Genomic DNA, 16,959 nt, shown 5'->3' on the forward strand with positions numbered 1-16,959 from the left:
CTCCTCCTCCTGCTCTTCCTCCTCCTCCTCCTCCTCCTCCTCCTCCTCCTGCTCCTCCTGCTCCTCTTCCTCCTGCTCCTCCTCCTCCTCTTCCTCTTCCTCCTGCTCCTCCTCCTGCTCCTCCTCCTGTTCCTCCTGCTCCTCCTCCTCCTCCTTCTGCTCCTCTTCCTCCTCCTCCTCCTCCTCCTCCCTGTTCTCCTCCTCAGGATGATCCTCGGCGCCAACACGGATCCCTCCATCGACCTGTCAGATCCCGTCAGTGACCAGTTCTACAAGGAGGTGTGGATGGCCACCTGCGCTCGCAACGCCACCATCTACCAGAAGGTGGAGTCCAACGTTATATTTCCCAAAGTTTTATTTATTTATTTTTTAGATTCTGAAGTAATTGCCTGGAATAAGGTTTTATTTTATTAAAGTATTTTTATTATATGGGATGAGGTGATCAGTTTCTGAATCGATTGGTTTTTATAAAATCCTATTTCCCAATGTGGAAAGAAAGAAAATATCACTTCTTCTTCCGCCTTCCTCTTTGGCTGCAGGTTTTCCGCTGTCTGCCGTCCAGCGACGTGCGTAACATCCTGGAGCTGGATGGCTACCTGGCCAAGACGGGCCTGGAGAAGGAGGACCCGGCCCGCGCTCACGAGGAGCTGAAGAAGATACGCGGCTTCCTGGTCCAGTTTCCTCTTCAGTTCCTGTGCGAGCAGAACCTGCTTCCTCCCATCGGCTCCAAGGAGGCCATGGTGCCCATGGAGGTCTGGACCTGAGCCGGAGGGACAGAGACTCACCTGTGTGTTCATGTGTGCATCATGTGGAAGGCTTCCAGGTGGATTACGCCCAACCTGCTGCCATTTTGGAGGTTTTAGTTGCTGCATTTATGCTCTTAAAAAATCATTTTTATTGATACATTAAACAAACATCTCCACCACTCATCAGCTGTCAAACAATACTGTCATTTCACCCTGAATTTAGACTCCCAGGTGACATTTCAGCCCAAAGTGTGACCAATGTGAGCAGTGCGACGGCATCCAGCTGTTAAATTCACACTGACCTCAGGTCCAGCTGTCAGCAGCTGTATCTGTGGTGCTTAAAAGACAATAGTGTCGTCGCCAAGCTGGAAACTATTTATATGTTCAGTGAACAGTAGAGTTTTTAAGTAGACGACATGAGACACTTTACTCTGCCACAGTAATTAGAAACAATTATATTACAGACATAACTGCAGTAGCTTCCTGTTTACATCCTGGTTTGTAGAGATTTAGATTATTTCAACATTAACAGTCACCTCCAAAATGGCGTCAGCTGTGGCGGAGGCAGGTTTGTGACGAAGCCTCTGCACCGTTACACCCGCTTAGATTACACAATATCATACGAGACTGTAACCTGTTAAAAACTCACATGTACACGTAGCTCGTTGTTTTAAACAGATGCAAAACACAAAGTCGACCAGCCGATGGAGCGTTGACCTCTACAGTGCCTGAAAACCTGGGCCTCACGTTTACAAGAAGAAAAGAGAAAAAAAAGTCGAGAAAGTGAAGTGATCAACCGTGAAGCCTGAAGCCTCCTGCTGCCCAAGCTATTACTCTATAATCCCCTTTCACAAACGGCTCGCTCCTCCATTCTCTGACAACACTATGCAACGTCAAAGTGGGCCGGCGAACGCAGCTCTGACTCTTCTGTGTTGAGACGGGACGGTTTGAAAAGACACTAAAGGAGACTTTGATGAAAACACTGGTGCAGAGAAGAGGATGAAGAGCTGTCGGACGTCTTCAGCCATTTTCTTAAAACAAAAAACAAAACAAAACAATCTCTGAACCGTGCTTTTAATGTTTATGTCAAACAGAAAATCACAAGTGCCAAAGGAGACGGACTGATATTGATGAGACAGTACATTTATTCATTTACATTCCTCATACTGTGGATGCTAACTTCAGCCTTAAGTGACCTGTTTTATACTCTGTCTTTCTAGTTCCTTTGGCTGTGCTTTATTTTATGGATGTGCAATTTTCTTCATCATTTCCTGAAAGTTTTCTGGAAAGAAGTACAGTGCAGTAATTTGGTAGTAATTATAAGGAAAATATGTTTTTCCTCAGAGGATTTAACATCATCCAGTTCTCATTCCTCATCATTATTCTACTTATAATGGTTAGATTTAATTACACCAGTAGTTATTCATAATTAATTATTCTTTCCAGAAAACTTCCAGGAAATTTGAAACTTGAATAAAATTGTTATTATTCTTTTCTTTTTTTTACCGACACAACACACAGATTCAACTTTATATCAGTTACATTTGCTAATGTTGGTTTGTTAGATAAAGTGTTAGCAGTTTCAAGTGCAAAATTTCATTTCACCATTAGCACCCAGATGTTTTTTGTACATTCAAAAATACATGAAGTGTTTTTTTTTTTAGTCTTTAGGGTTCAGTACAACAAGCTGAGAACACCGGATTAACATATTGTCACCTCGTAAAGTTGTTGTGGTGAACATGAACATGTGTTCCAGCTGCCTGCAAGTGGCCAGAAAAATCAGTGAATACAGGTTTAAGATTGCATGAATAATAAAAACTCAAGTTCAAGTTTGTAACAGCTATGAAAAAGGTTATAAAAAGACATGCAACATCTGTATTTTTTTGGAAACCTTGTGGCTGTGTTTCCTTCTCAAATTCCAAACTCAAACTGTCGTCTCTGGATTTCCGATTTTCTGACATGTCTGGAACGTAGCATCGATATCTCTCAGTGTCTTCCTCGTTGGTCTGTATGTGATCTGCATGATGCTGTTTTTTTTTTATTACCAAAAAACATCACAGACGTTTCCTGTAGCTGACAGCATGACAGCAGCTCGTTGCCATTTAACATGACAGGTAGAAGCATGAGCCCTGCAAGCTGAATGGTTGCGTTTAAAGCCATGGACTTTGTTGATGCTAACAAAAAGTGTGCCTGTCTACAAGCTGTGTGTCAGATATACCTGGAACTTCTACACTTAATATTTATGGGAAATGGGCCCTCATACGTGCTCTTCTTTTTAATCTTCCTCTCTACCTCCCTGTGTTTCTACCTCCTGCTCCAGTGGTTTTAATCTTTGTCATGATTTCAGCTTTTCAAAAATCATGAAACGAAGTAAAGACGCCAATGCGATACCAGTCTGTTTTCACCTAAATCCGAAACTGTAAAGGAAACAGAAAATTGAACAGAAATAAAGTCATTAACTTGAATGGTTTCATACTTAACTATTCAGAGCACATGGATTAATTCTTCACTGTCCTCAAACCTGGGCTGTAGAGGTTGACGAAACACTGACCCGTCCCGTCTTTTTTTTTCTTTGGCTTTAACCACTGTGTCTCTCTGAAAATGCACTATTTGCACAGACTGTTGTTTTCTTGTGGCAACCGCTAAATAATGATCTGCAGTACCACGTCATGTGTTGCTTTTTGTGAAATGATGGAATAAATAAATGAGGTGTTAATAAGTCATTAAATGGATCGGATTTTACTTTCACTTGTTTGTTTTTTTACTCAAAATTTGTCATTCATACACAGCGTTAGTTTCTATATGCAGGTATAAAATATCTTGTGTACGCGCTTGTACTTTAAGTGTCAGTATATTTAAATTTGATGACTTTTATGTCAATAAAATAAAGGTTTCAGTATTTTACCATCTGGATGTTGACCCCAGGGCGAAGTGCTAAAAACTGCAGTTTCTCTAACGGCCACTAGAGGCCGGATCCCACAGTGAGTCAATCCCCATAGACTCCCATGTTAAACTGCTCTTACAGTGGTTTACAGGCCGTTACAAAAAACAACTTTTATTCTCTATGGCTAATTTCCTCCTTCATGAAAACTGTACAGGAGATTGATTTTAATATAACTCACCCATTTAAATTTTATTAAGGCTTAAAGTTACTCAGAATTGTGGGCGTGGTCGCTTTGAGTGACAGGCGGGCGCTGTCCGAGTCGGCTAACCGCTAGCTAACTGCTAGCTAGCTGCTCTACGTCATCTCTGCTAATTTGAGTCACTGGACGTGACGTTTTTTGGACGTATTTGTACGTTGAGGATTATTTTTCATGTAAATATTGGATAAATAACATGTCTTGCCACGCGGTTGCTTGACTAACAGAACGTGAGGAAGTCTCTGCTGCTGTTTTTATGAGGTGAGTGAATCGTTTCCACGAATTAATTTAAATGCTAGCACTAATTAGCCGGTATCTGTGTCTGCGCTCGGCGTACCTGGCTTGTTAGCTTAGCTCGTTAACTAGCTAATTAGCCAGCTAAATGGGCTTCAGGCTTTATACATAAAGCAGTAAAATATATATATATATTATATATCAGTCTGAGTCAACTTAGTAATGAAGTGAAACAATTTCATTGCCTTTCTTCATCAGACTTCAAACTGTCAACTTGCCTCCTTCCTCCTGTATGATCACTGAATATTTCTCTACAGTGCGTCCATCATTCTTTGCACAGGTTTTATTGTGCTGTCAGTGAAATGAAAAACCTGTCATCTGATGGAAAATAAAACAGCTTTGTCCTCAAAATACCTCCACTGTCCCAAATTCCTCCCTCCTGCAGTTTCTCCTTCTGCCACTTGATGGCGCCACAGAAACACAATATGATTCTCATAATGGCAAAACTATGTGGACGCTTAATTCTCCAGCACACTGTGCTATTTTTGACATCAGTTTAGTCCAGCTTTGTGTCAGCAGTTTGTGTCTGTTTCAACATGGCAAAGCCCTCAGCTCCAGTCCTGCGCAGAGCTCTGACCTCAGCACCTTTGGCATGAAATGAAACCCCAAATGTGAGCCAGACCTTATCACCCATCATCAGTGCTGGACCTCAGTAATGCTCTAATGTGTCTGAATGGGAGTAAATCCCTGTAGCAGGTTCAACATCTGGTGGAAAGCCTGAAACCAGCTGGGTGGAGGCTGTTTGAGCAGCACGTTAATGCTCATGGTCTTAAAAGTGACGTTTAAAATATCAAATAAGGCTGTTAGGGTCAGCTGTCCACATACTTCTGTCCATTTTGTGCAGAGGAAATTGGACACAATAACATGAATGACAGCCCTGCAACAAACCAGAGCTTTGTAGAACTTATAATGTTCAGTTTGAGGAAGTGGTTTTGTGTGTGTGAGAGTGTGTGGGAAATACCTGCCCTGACATGACATCACTGACTCAGGTGTGTCCTGAGAACATAAAGAAACAGACACATGATTTCACACTCACACGCTACAGCTGGAAAGTGTTTTGTATTCATTGCTGTTTAGAGATTTAAACACACCTTACCTTTTTATTTTTACATTTTGGTAATCAGCCATGTCATACAGATAGTAATGCACTTTAAGGACACCTAATCATACATAACATGTAGTATCCAGTACCTACGCCTGTTGATTTGCTCTAACAGTTGTTCGTTTGTCTGCATATTTCAGTCTGTGTCTGTGAAGAAGCTGCTGGCAGATGTTTGTTTTTTTTTCTCACAATCTCAGGTGTTGAGAATCTGTCAGCAGCAGCTGCAGAGAACAGGGACAGCAGGGTGTGTATGTGTGTGAAATCACAACTGTGCTTTCAAACATGTGCTTACAAATGTGTCCCTGCACGCTCTCAAACCACGACCTGTCGCCCTGGGGTCGCAACAGTTTGCAAAATGTTCACAGGAGCCGCTGGTTTAAGCTTTAAACCAGTGTGCTGTATTTTGTAAAATCACTGTAAAGAAACTACTAGAGCAATATTTTCATCACAAATGTAGAGAAATAGAAGTGTAAAGTAAATGTACTTCATTTCCTTTCCACCGCTGATTGTTGGGGTTTGGATGAAGGGAACCTGAGCTGAGCAGAGGGCACTGGTGTCACCGCTCTAATGTCCTTTTGATTTGACATAAATGAAGCATGAAAATGTCCCTTGTGGGTTCTTTAAAGGCCATTTTGGCACTCAGGACAAAAAAAAGGAGGGGGGGGGGCAGGATGGTGGTCGCCCCCCTCCTGACAGTTAGTGCCTGAGGCTGTGTGATTGTGACCTGCAGCTCCAGCTCAGGATCTTAATTGATTACCACTTAGTTTTATCTTTAATAAGCTGCCATACAGGAACAGACAGCTGTGTAGATGTGATTGTTGTTACACTGGAGGTGTGTGTGTATATGTGCGTGTGTTTGTATATATATATATATATGTATATATATGTGTGTGTGTGTGTGTGTGTGTATCATTGTGGGCGTCTCTGTCTGTAGCGCAGCCTCCTCACAGGCCACTCCCGGGAAGCGCGCTGCTGTTCCGCCACACAGACGGACGTACGGACGGAGTGTGTTCGCTGTCAGCGCGCCCCGGCTGCTGTGCTTCTCTCTCTCTCTCTCTCTCTCTGTGCAGTGTCTGTCAGTCTCTCTCTATCTCTGTGCGCGCGTGTCACCCCCGCTCCGCTCCTCTCCTCTCCTGTGCAGATTGATGGTGATTGAGGTGGAGGCATGTAGCACCGGATTCACCGGATTCACGGCGCCGAGCAGCATGTAGCACCTGGAGCCCCGCGCACATCGCCTCCCTCCTGCGCTCCTCCTCCGTCTTCTCTCCCCCTCCTGGAGCGCTCCTTTCTGCTCCCCTGAAGGCATCGCCTGCACAAGCATTTCCGGGGATTTTTTTTTTTTTTTTTTTTGGGGGTGGGTGGGGGGATTTATTTATTTTAGAGGAGTGTGAGTTCATCCCCGCCGCTCTGCACCTCTCGGTCGATGGTCGTTGAGGAAGCTTCCATCTTGAGTCCCGTATCTACCGAGAGAACCATGGCGAGCGACTCCCCCGCGCGGAGTCTGGACGAGATAGACCTGTCTGCACTACGGGTAAATGTCTCCCTGTGTGTGTGTGTGTGCACGTGCATGTGGTGTCGCTGTCTGTGTGCGCGCGTGCGTGTGAAGCTGTTGAGCACCTGTCCACCCCGGCACCCCCCCCCTCCTTCTTTCCTCCCCTCCCCTCTCCATCCCTCACCCGCTCTCTCCTCTCCAACCAACGCGCAAGGATGCGTCTCCCTGGTCTTCCTCTGCTTTTGCTGCCTCCCGCTCGGTGGTGTGCGTGCGCGCGCATGTACGGTAGCTTGTAAGTGTGTGTGTGTGTGTGTGTGTGTGTGTGTGTGTGGGCTGTAGTGCTCGTGCACGGCGGGCAGTGATTGAGGAAATCAGGTCGGAAAGCAGAGTGTGGGATCATGTGGCCTCCCACCGACACTCCTGTTGTTGTTTGTTGTTGATGTTTTTTTTTTTTCTTAACAATTGGGACGTGATGTAATGAGGCCCTGAGCTACTGCTGCTGCTGCCGCTGTGCGCGTGCACACATCCCGATGCGCGTGCGTCAGTCGGCATAATAGAGGCCGCTGTCTGTACTATGTGGGGCAGATGTTAAGCTGCCTGCTCACTGACAGATTCACACACACACACACACACACACACACACACTGATGCAGCAGTTACAGATGCACACGCGCGCGCGCACTCGCACACACCGTGAATAACAGCGATGATAACCGCAACAGGAGCGAGTTCCGCCATTTCGTGATGTTGTGGCGACAGCAGCATTGCATAGCAGTGGCTGTTTGTGTGTCTGTACGCGTGCACGTGCGCGTCCGCATCGATAGGAGGTGTACAGAAGGAGACCATGCAGGAATGTGTGTGTGTGTGTGTGTGTGTGTGTGTGTGAGAGAGAGAGGCAGATGATACATTCACAGAAATATAAAGTTGAAATTCATATTTGGATTTAACATGTGCTCAGTTCAAGATGAACTATAGATACCACATGTCACTTGGTGTGTGTGTGTGTGTGTGTGTGTGTGTGTGTGTGTGTGTGTGTGTGGTATTCTGCACAGCTGTTCTTTCTTGTCTCCTCCTTTTGCCTGCTGCTTATGCAACACAGTTGTACCTGCAGAGCAACAATCAAGTCTGGGCATGATCGACCGGGTGGGACTGCATGTCTCTGTGTGTGTGTGTGTGTGTGTGTGTGTGTGTGTGTGTGTGTGTGTCAGAGATACAGACACACTTTAACACTGTAGGACAAAGAAAGACAGACAGAGAGAGAAGGATCAAGAGAGATGTGCATGTTCTCGTAAAAATGTGAATCCTTGCTCTCTCCCTCAGTGGCATGACGACTAGAAATTAGGTCACCAAGGACGGAGCCGAGAGAGCTGTGGGGAAGCATTTCAGCGTGACGCAAAGCCTGTCGCAAGCACACATACATACACACACACACACACACACACTTCCTGTTTCTGCAGAGCGTCACCTCCCAAATGATCTCGTTGCTCATGTAGTTTGACCCATCTTCACCTTCCCTATTTACCCCCCCACACACACTCACCTCCTCCTCTCACTGTACCTCCCATCAGGGCTGAAGTCCTCATCCTCCACGCCGACAGACTCTATTCTGAAATATGTCAGACACTGAGGGTGTATTCCTCTGATAGCTCTGGCCAGGGACGGTATTAATATCCGTTGGAGTCTTGACAGAGCTCCAGATGAGGACACAGAGGTCACGGCCTTGTTATTCTCTGTTAGCCCATGTCCTTTTCAGACAACATGGAATCCATTCAGGAGGAGAAGGGAATCCTTTTTTTAATGCTCTCCTTAAGAAAACAGTTGTACGTACAGAGTGGTCGTGGTCATACCCTCCCTGCTGAGAGTCCCAACAGGTCAGGACCACCAGTGATGTGACTTCACCGGTTGTAAACCAGCCAGTAGTTTTGTCATACTGTCCACATCGCTGATTTGGAGATGATCCTGAGTGTCCAAAATGCTTATTAGGATTATCCACTCCATCCAAATATTGTATGTGCAAAGCTGCTGTAGGTACAGAGGCTTAGAACTGAAGCATAACATCCAGGATTTAACCAGTGAAACTGTCTGAACTATTCTGTTTCTGAGAGTCTGTCCTCACAGGTTAAAACCGAAAAGTCATCGTTTATGCATCTGTGACCGTCTGCGAGATGTAAATTTAGCTGCATGGACTTTACAACAGGAAAATGCTCACATGAGTTGAAATGACACCTTGTGTTGAGCCGTCGGCTGTAGGTGTTAACACACACTTTAGTCCCTCAGAACCCAATTGGAGGAATTACTGTACATCCATATTGAACGATTTTGCACAACAGCTGATGTTCAGCGTCGACTTTCAGTTCCAGCGTCGGATGTAACGGATCTGAAAATGAACATTCAGCTTTTTAAAAATCACTCCCAAACCGTAACCAAGTGTTTTAATTAGTTAAATCTAAGCATACATTTGCAATAGTTCAGAAAGGTGTGAAGAAAAGGTGGAAAAATGGCGGATGATGGTGGTAGAACTCCAGCAACCTTGGAAAAACATTTTTATCAGTTTCTGTGAAGTCAGATTTTGAAATAAATTACATTTCAAATTTACTCCAAGTAGTTCCTACTGTGCGTCTCAGCTTGACAGCTTTTTGTTATTTAAAACCACCCAGGATGTTTTACTGTCTAGTATAAAACTGGAGCTGACTCACACGCTTTCATATTCATGCTTTTGGGGACAAATTTGTGCAGTGGGAAATCTTATTAGCCACCTAGCCGCTAGCAAGTTGCAGGTGGGCCAGCTCCCATTAGCCTCCTTTTCTCTTGACTGGTGTTTTTCTTTTGCATGTGGCCCCACAGTTGGTAAGAGCTGTAACAGGCATGTACAGGTGCATGTGTGTGTGCACGTGAGTCTCAGTCCTTCAGGATTAGATGTGCTTCTGTTTGACCTTGAGTGAAAAGAAATGCTGCTTTTTAAGCTAATCCCCTTCAGGAGGCTCCACTCTAATAGTCCCAACGCTCTCCTGTGGCCTACTGTACGTTAATAGACACACACACATGCTAATACCTAACACACACAGGTATGCTTCAAGATCAAGATCTGTGTTTTGGGAGGTTTAGTGTATTTTAATCAGCTTGGAGATAAGATTATCTCATGTGTCTGTTTGTGTGTAGTTGTGTGTGTAGCTATGTGTGTGTTTGTGTGTGGCTGTGTGTAGCTATGTGTGTGTTTTTACCTGTATGTGTGTGTGTTTGAATTTGCCTGCTGGCCTTGATCCGGCCACAGTTATCCTGTGTGGGGTTTTCCTTGGTCTTTGTCAATGGTTGCTCTCTGCATAATGAAGGATTTTAGACTGATACACAACTAAACTCAGCTGCAGTTTTAATCCACACTAACCTCCATCGTACTGCAAGTCTTTTGATTGTTCTGAAAACGAGTTGACGTCTCTGAAACCTGGTTACATCTTCACGTGTCCAGAAAGTTTTCTACAGAATTCAGATTTTTCTAAACTGAGATTTCTTGTTTATATGAAGATAAAGAAATCAGATTACTGCAGAAAGACGACCGTAACCTGGTCGTGTCAGTGCAGTGTGGTGATATAGAAAGGCTTTTACAAGGTAATACCACAGGTATGCAGTCAATCAGCATCTGTGTGTGTGTGTGTGTGTGTGTGTGTGAGAAGGTCAAATTCCACATTAAATACCAACATCCATCTTGTGCCCACTTTAGTCAGAGTTATGTTCCCCTTGAATAACTTTTCCATTTTGTCCCCATTCTCTCTCCTCACTGTCTCCTCCTCATTCATCTCTACCTCTCTCTACCTCTCTCTCTCTCTCCCTACCTCTCTCTCTCTCTGTCTCTCTCCTCTCTACCTCTCTCTCTCTCTCTCTCTGTCTCTCTCTACCTCTCTACCTCTCTCCACCTCTCTCTCTCTCTCTCTCTCTCAGGACCCAGCTGGTATCTTTGAGCTGGTGGAACTGGTTGGAAATGGAACCTATGGGCAGGTCTACAAGGTAAGACTTTATAATCTTTAACTCCCACGCTGCCGTGTATGAGCGTGAAGCAAAAAACAAGCTCATATTTATATGATGCATTGCAGCATCTCGCACATGAATCCCCTTCATCTTATAATGAAAACGTTCAAGGAGTGAGGAACAGAGACTATTTTATAATAATAATTGTATTGAATCTAACAAAGGCTCAACTCAAAGATGTCTGATCACCTTTTTGTCGGCTCAGAATTGATCAGAAATCTTTACAGGGGATCTTTAACTGGGACTAACTTCTGTTGTTTACCTGTTGGTTGTACAGCGGTGTTACAGAGTGATGTGTCTTCACTCATAAACAATCTTTGGCTGAGCACATTACTTTTCATTTTAGCTGCTGCAGAATTAAGGTTAATTAGCTGCAGCTGATTAATCTGTAGCTGTCATTTTAACCATCTGACATTCAGATGAAACAGGACAAAAGACAGAAGACGACATTTGGTGACGACATTTGGTGACGTCATGGTGACGTGTGGGATCATGGGAGTTGTTGTCTTCACCACCGCTGCCATCAATATGTCAGCTTCTCCCGGTTAGGATTCCTTCAGTGTGAGTCATTCAGGAGCTTTTTGTGCTGCTTGAATTTCCCACAGCGGTCTCATCCCCTCCAAAACAAACAGAGCAGGGGATTAAAACCAGTAAAAACAATGAATAAAACCGTTTCACCTTTAAAAAAATACGTGATTCATCGGTGTCTCAGAGAATTGTTTCTCTGATAACTTAAGATTCAGACGTTCAATCATTAAAATCCTTCATCTGGTTAAAATATCATGTTAAAACTGGCCAAAATGTAAAAAATACATCTTAAAAATGTGACTTAAAACTGGATAAAACGTTAATTTGCCGGCGACCGAATCAAACAGAGCTTTCAAATTATGGATTTCTCTGGTTTTGAAAATTGCTGGAAACATTTGAGATAATGTAAGTAGTCATTTTTAGACATTATAAAGAGGAAAACCTACATATTATAGCTTCACAATGAGAAGCTGCTGCCTGTGTTAACTTCTCCTTGCTAATAAAAAAGAGTGAGGAGAGATAAGAGATTTGTTAATGTTAGAGTCAGATCCAAAACTGAACGACTATCTCCTTAATAATCCTGTAAATAACCCTTTACCTGTCATGACTCAGCCCATTAATAAACCCCTTAGAAACACTTGCTATCTGACCCTGTGCATTTCAGGGATAAGATAATGTGTTTTGGCCTGTAAGTGTCTGCTGCTAGTGTGATTTGGGATTTGGTGACTCACTCAGCGGGGAGTCACCTGATCCTCTTCTCCTCCTGATCCCGACACGAGCTCACAGAGTCACAACATCCAAACTTTTGGGGCGAAAAATGAAGTTTCTACCGACTTTCTCCTTTTGTCGGGCGACCGGAAGACGCCCACGCAGACTGTAGCAACACAGCCGAGAGCCCGTGTGTGTGTGTGTGTGTGTGTGTGTGTGTGTGTGTGTGTGTGTGTGTGTGTGTGTGTGTGTGTGTGTTCCTGCGTTTGTGATTCTCTCATTTTGAAAGCAATTAACACACTCGCACGTCTGCTGATGCACACAGAGCCTCGACACACTCGTTCTGTCTGCTGGATGTTCGGTATTGATCCGCTGTCTCTGCGAGGTGACGCCTCCTTTGCCAAGATGATTGATAGAACAAAATGAATACACGCTGAGGTCGATCACTGAGCATGGTGGGTAAATTAAGATCTTGGACTGAAAAAAGAAAAATCCACTTTTAAAAGATACAGTGACTGATTTCGTTGCAGCATCTAAGAGCAGCAGCCAACTGGGGCAGGAAAACTAGAAAAGGAGAGCCACTATAGGAACAGCTCCAGATCAAAAAACTGCAGTAATTATGAATATACATAATCGGGATTGAGCCTATTGTTTGATTTATACTGTCCTAGATAAATAAAAGATATTCAAATAACAGGAAGAACAGACAGAAACCTGTGTAAATATTCAAGGTTTTCTACATTCTTGCACTTCAGCTGACCCTCTCAAGGCTAAGATAGAAATGAATTAGAATTAATTAATGTGAAGTGTCTCCATTTTCTCTATAATTAGTGCCAAATTACATCATTCCTTCCAGGAAAACGCAATAAGAAATTGCAATAATGTGCTGATTTCTGGGAAATTGCTACAAAGAGTAGAAGCACAAGCAGAAAGTCGTCCAGAAGCTGCGGCACTGGAGTGAAAATACTCGGTTACTTTCCGTCGTTGTGACTTTTTCTTGACCCAGAGCAGAATATTTTTCATTCATTCTCCCTGCCAACGTTTTCCAGCAGCTTTCAAATCGTTTCTCTACACTCGGGGGCCGCTCACGCCTCCCCTCCTGGCTCCCAGTTTTTTAGTAATCTTTCACAGTTACAGAGAGTGAGCGAGCAATAAAAAAAGAAATATCTGAATGATGGTGGAAGACTGCGACTTCTTAGAGAGCGATAAAGCGTGAAAGATGCACTGCAGGTTTTGATGCATTTAGCTGCTGCTGCCGATATCCAGAGAGTAAGTTTAGGATCTGATGTCGTGCTAATCAGCACATGTGCAGCTGGTGAAGCACACGTGACCTTTCCATCACACGCAGGTGTGTAAAAATCCCCAACCTTCATCCAATGAGGAGGCAGCGTTAACTCGCTGAGAGTCTTTCTGGATTTGATTAGTCAGTGAATCAGCGTTCACAAAGTGGAGTTAATTCAACTTGTTATATTGATCCAAACTCAGAGGCTTCTTCAACCTGCTGCTTTGAATATCTCTGATCCGTCTCACTGCAGCTTTCCTCCGCTCCTGTCAATTAGTTCACACTATCTGAAATAGAGAAAATACAGTACGTGATTTGTAATATCTTTCTTTTATGTATGAATGTAAACATGATAGCTTCAGGTATATAATGAAAGTGAGACACATTTAACTGGTGTTCACGTGTCGAAACCTCGGCATAAATTGACGTCTGTGCCGGAGGCGTTTAGGTGAGACCGTGCAGAGGCACAAGATCAGGTTCAAGAGCCCTGCAGCAATGTGTCCTTCCTCATTCCTGTCTCATTTCCTTCAGAGGCCCGGCAGCTGGGGGGCTTTTATTCTCAATCAGCTGCAAACACGACGTTAACGGAAATGTTTGATGTGGCTCAGAATGTGAACTCACCGCTCCGTAGAAGAAGAAAAGGAAAAAATCTGAATCCGGTGTTTTTCTCTCTGATGTTTCAGCTGTCGCAGCTTTTTGCTTTTTAGGGTTCAGTGTTTTTCCATTATTTTAAAAATTGTCACTTCTCAGGCATGATGCATTCTTCCCCTTAGAAAAACAGGCGTTTGTCATTATAAATGAGGTTTGAATTTAGACACAGAGCTACAGAGAAGTGTTATTTTTTTTTCGTATGTGTTGTTGTTCTCTTGTGAACACGCAGACAGAAGTGCAGAAAAACGACAACATCTGCGAGTTGTCAGGATCACATTTCAATTTCATGGTGATCTATTCAGTAGTTGTCAAGATTTAAAACAGTGAAGAATAAAGGTCAGGGAGCTGGATTCATCCATGGAAGCGTCTGAGCATCTTCCCAGCGCTGACCTGAGGTTATTAGCAGGGAAGGAAAACTCATCACATGCGGCCGTTACTGTGTGTTGTTGTTGTTGTTGTGGAGCTTTGAGACACGGGAACTTCAATCTGTTGTAGTTTTCACAGGCTGTCTTGTGCTGTTAACGCTCCACCTGTTGACCACTGCTCTCTGATGGAGGCCTGGGTGGTTGATGAAGCAGCTTGTAGTTGTAGCTGCGTCTGATGATTTTTGTAACTTCCTTAAAACAAACAGTCACGCAACACCATGAAAACCTTCCAGGACAGACTGTCTGAAGCCGTTATCTCCATTTTCCCTCTATAGCAGGAGGATTATCACCCCACCACTGAGTGTCTGCCTTCAGACGTGCCTTGATAACAGCCTCGACAGACACCAGCTCACTTCATGCATACACTAGAAAAACCTTCTTGTCACACAGCACACAACTGTAAACTGCCATTTTTTTTTTTTTTTGCATGAAAAGTAACTGGAGGAAAACTGCTGCTGTGACGTTTGCATAGCAGCGAAAGTCGGGTTTGGAGCAGGCCTCTTTGGTGCATTTGTCATTTTGCTAACACGCAGACAACACAAGCACACACATGCTGAGAATGGCAGGATTCATGCCAGTGTTTTACTCTGAAAAATTCCTGGGAATACTGGGATCTCACTTCCTGGCATTAAACCCCAGTTTTCTGCAACAGCAATTTAAAAATATAACACAAGAAATCAGGTTTTAATTCTCCAGCTTTTATGTGCAGATGAATGTGCCGCTAAAACACTTTTCCATTTTCTATTTAGCCTCTAATGCACCAACTACTGATGATAACAGCCTCTTTATAAACAGGAGCAACAGCATGTATGACGTTTTTTTTAATAATCCTTTTACAGTCACTTCCTGCGTTTCTGTCATAATCAGACACGGAAAACTGTCCCAGATCTGCTGCTTCCAGTGCAGCTGTGATATTACAGTCCAGGGCTGGAAACTCAGCGTGTTTGTTTCTGTCTCAGTCTTAATGTGTCAGGGCTTGTGTTCAGGTGAGGAATGTGAGGCTTGTCTGAACACGGGGCTCGAGGTGTGTTTCTACGCCTCAGGCTGCGTCTAAAGGATATTACGCCCTTTTCTATCTCCAGTCAAACCTCCTCCTCACCTGCCACTTCCCTCTCCTCTCGCTCTGCCGCCGTCTTTATCTCTCTCTCGCTGCGTGTGTGTGTGTGTCTGTGTGTGTGTGTGTGAGGATTCAGCTCCTGTTTTAATACAGCCTCCTCATGGCCATAATCTCTCTCTCTCTCACACACACAAACACACATTGGGAGCCCGGTGTCACCTCTGGGAGACTGTTTGGCCGGCCATCAGTGTCGGAGGAAGAGCGATAGCAAAACAAAGAGCCTCTCTGAGATGATATCTCCTCCTCTCATCTCCCCTGGTTTATCTGCCTCACCTTTTATTGCTTCATCGTGGTGGATCGCTGCCGTTTGTCCTTCAGTCACAGCAGCACTTCACACACTTAACCTGACGTCCAAGCAGCAGGTTTACTGAGTTATCTGGATCATAACACTGCTGAGTGAATCCCAGATTCCCCACAAATCTGGAACTAAAACACCTGGTCCTGACTTTTATTCATGAAAGTCAGTAAGTAAAGCCATGAAAGCAGCAAACATCTACAACCTGTGGCAAGCTTCATCTTAAAGATCACCATACCTGTAATAAAAACCAGAAGGCCTGAACATTGTAGGTGCTGCATGTGGATCTGTCTGTCTTCTGGTGATCCCCAGAGGATGAATCCAGCTCCCTGACTCTTTTCCTCAGTGCCAACACGAAGTTAGCATGTTAAGTTTTCATTATAAATCTTGACAGTTACTGAATGGATCATCATCGCCATGAAATTTGATCCGGACATTCGTGCTCCTCAGAGGATGAAACGTCAAAACTTTTCGTTTCATCATCGACTAGAAAATGTATTTCATGACCAAATACCTGCAAAGATGTACTCGCTGCTAATTTGCAAACTATTCCTTCTCAATATCAGCATGTTATTAGAAGAGAGTGTAGCTGGACACGAAGGACACACGCTGCCTTGCTGGTAAAACTTCAAACACTCATACTTTTTTGCTAATAAATGAACTTAGTTTTAAGCTTCAGAAGTTCAGATCTTAATATCAAGTGCCATAGATGCTCATTTATCTTATGAATGTGGACAGTAAACCTGCAGGAACGGCCTGACAGGTTAATGACGCAGTAAGTTACAGAAGCCAGTGAAGAGCAGTTAGTGCAGAAGAAATAGAAATAATAAAAATGTGAAATTTGGTATTTTATTTAAATGTTATTTTCTGGCTCAGCAGTCCGTCCAGAGCCAATCGAGTGTAGTTCAGCAGAGAGAGCGAGTCTGTAACTGTCGGACTCTCACCGTTCTGTCATCCGAGAGAGCGAAGTCCTCGGTAACTTATGACTCACCGACAGCGTGACTGTCACACACACTGTAAATAACAGTGAGCTGCGATTGGTCGATGGTCTGATGTGTCGTCTGTCACGTAATCGAATCATCAGACACAGTGAGAGTATTAGGGGGAAAAAATCTGAAATTTTGAGAATAAAGTGGTTCTTCATCTTCATCATCATCAT

At 43.8% G+C, this 16,959-nt stretch overlaps 2 protein-coding genes across 10 annotated transcripts in view; both read left to right on the top strand.

Moving 5' to 3' along the window:
* pld1b (phospholipase D1b) overlaps window positions 1–3,488 on the top strand; it is a 36,835-nt gene extending 33,347 nt beyond the window's left edge. For both annotated transcript variants that reach the window (XM_023396877.2, XM_023396876.2), the window contains exons 25-26: window positions 207–324; window positions 540–3,488. In XM_023396877.2, coding sequence (XP_023252645.1) covers window positions 207–324; window positions 540–764 — 343 coding nt within the window. In that variant the 3' untranslated portion in view covers window positions 765–3,488. The remainder of the gene's footprint in view (window positions 1–206; window positions 325–539) is intronic.
* A 2,799-nt stretch (window positions 3,489–6,287) lies between these two features.
* Window positions 6,288–16,959, top strand: part of tnikb (TRAF2 and NCK interacting kinase b) — a 48,431-nt gene continuing 37,759 nt past the window's right edge. For 4 of the 8 annotated variants that reach the window (XM_087171292.1, XM_023396874.2, XM_087171295.1 and 1 more), the window contains exons 1-2: window positions 6,289–6,813; window positions 10,708–10,773. In XM_087171292.1, coding sequence (XP_087027418.1) covers window positions 6,706–6,813; window positions 10,708–10,773 — 174 coding nt within the window. In that variant the 5' untranslated portion in view covers window positions 6,289–6,705. Of the gene's footprint in view, window positions 6,814–10,707; window positions 10,774–16,959 lie in introns of all 8 variants that reach the window. The other 4 variants (XM_087171294.1, XM_087171296.1, XM_087171298.1 and 1 more) reach the window with 2 other exon arrangements.

The sequence above is a fragment of the Seriola lalandi genome, unplaced genomic scaffold (assembly GCF_002814215.2).
Source record: "Seriola lalandi dorsalis isolate HSWRI2012SDOR001 ecotype SW California unplaced genomic scaffold, Sedor1 jcf7180002054984, whole genome shotgun sequence".
In the NCBI taxonomy this organism is placed as follows: Eukaryota; Metazoa; Chordata; class Actinopteri; order Carangiformes; family Carangidae; genus Seriola; species Seriola lalandi.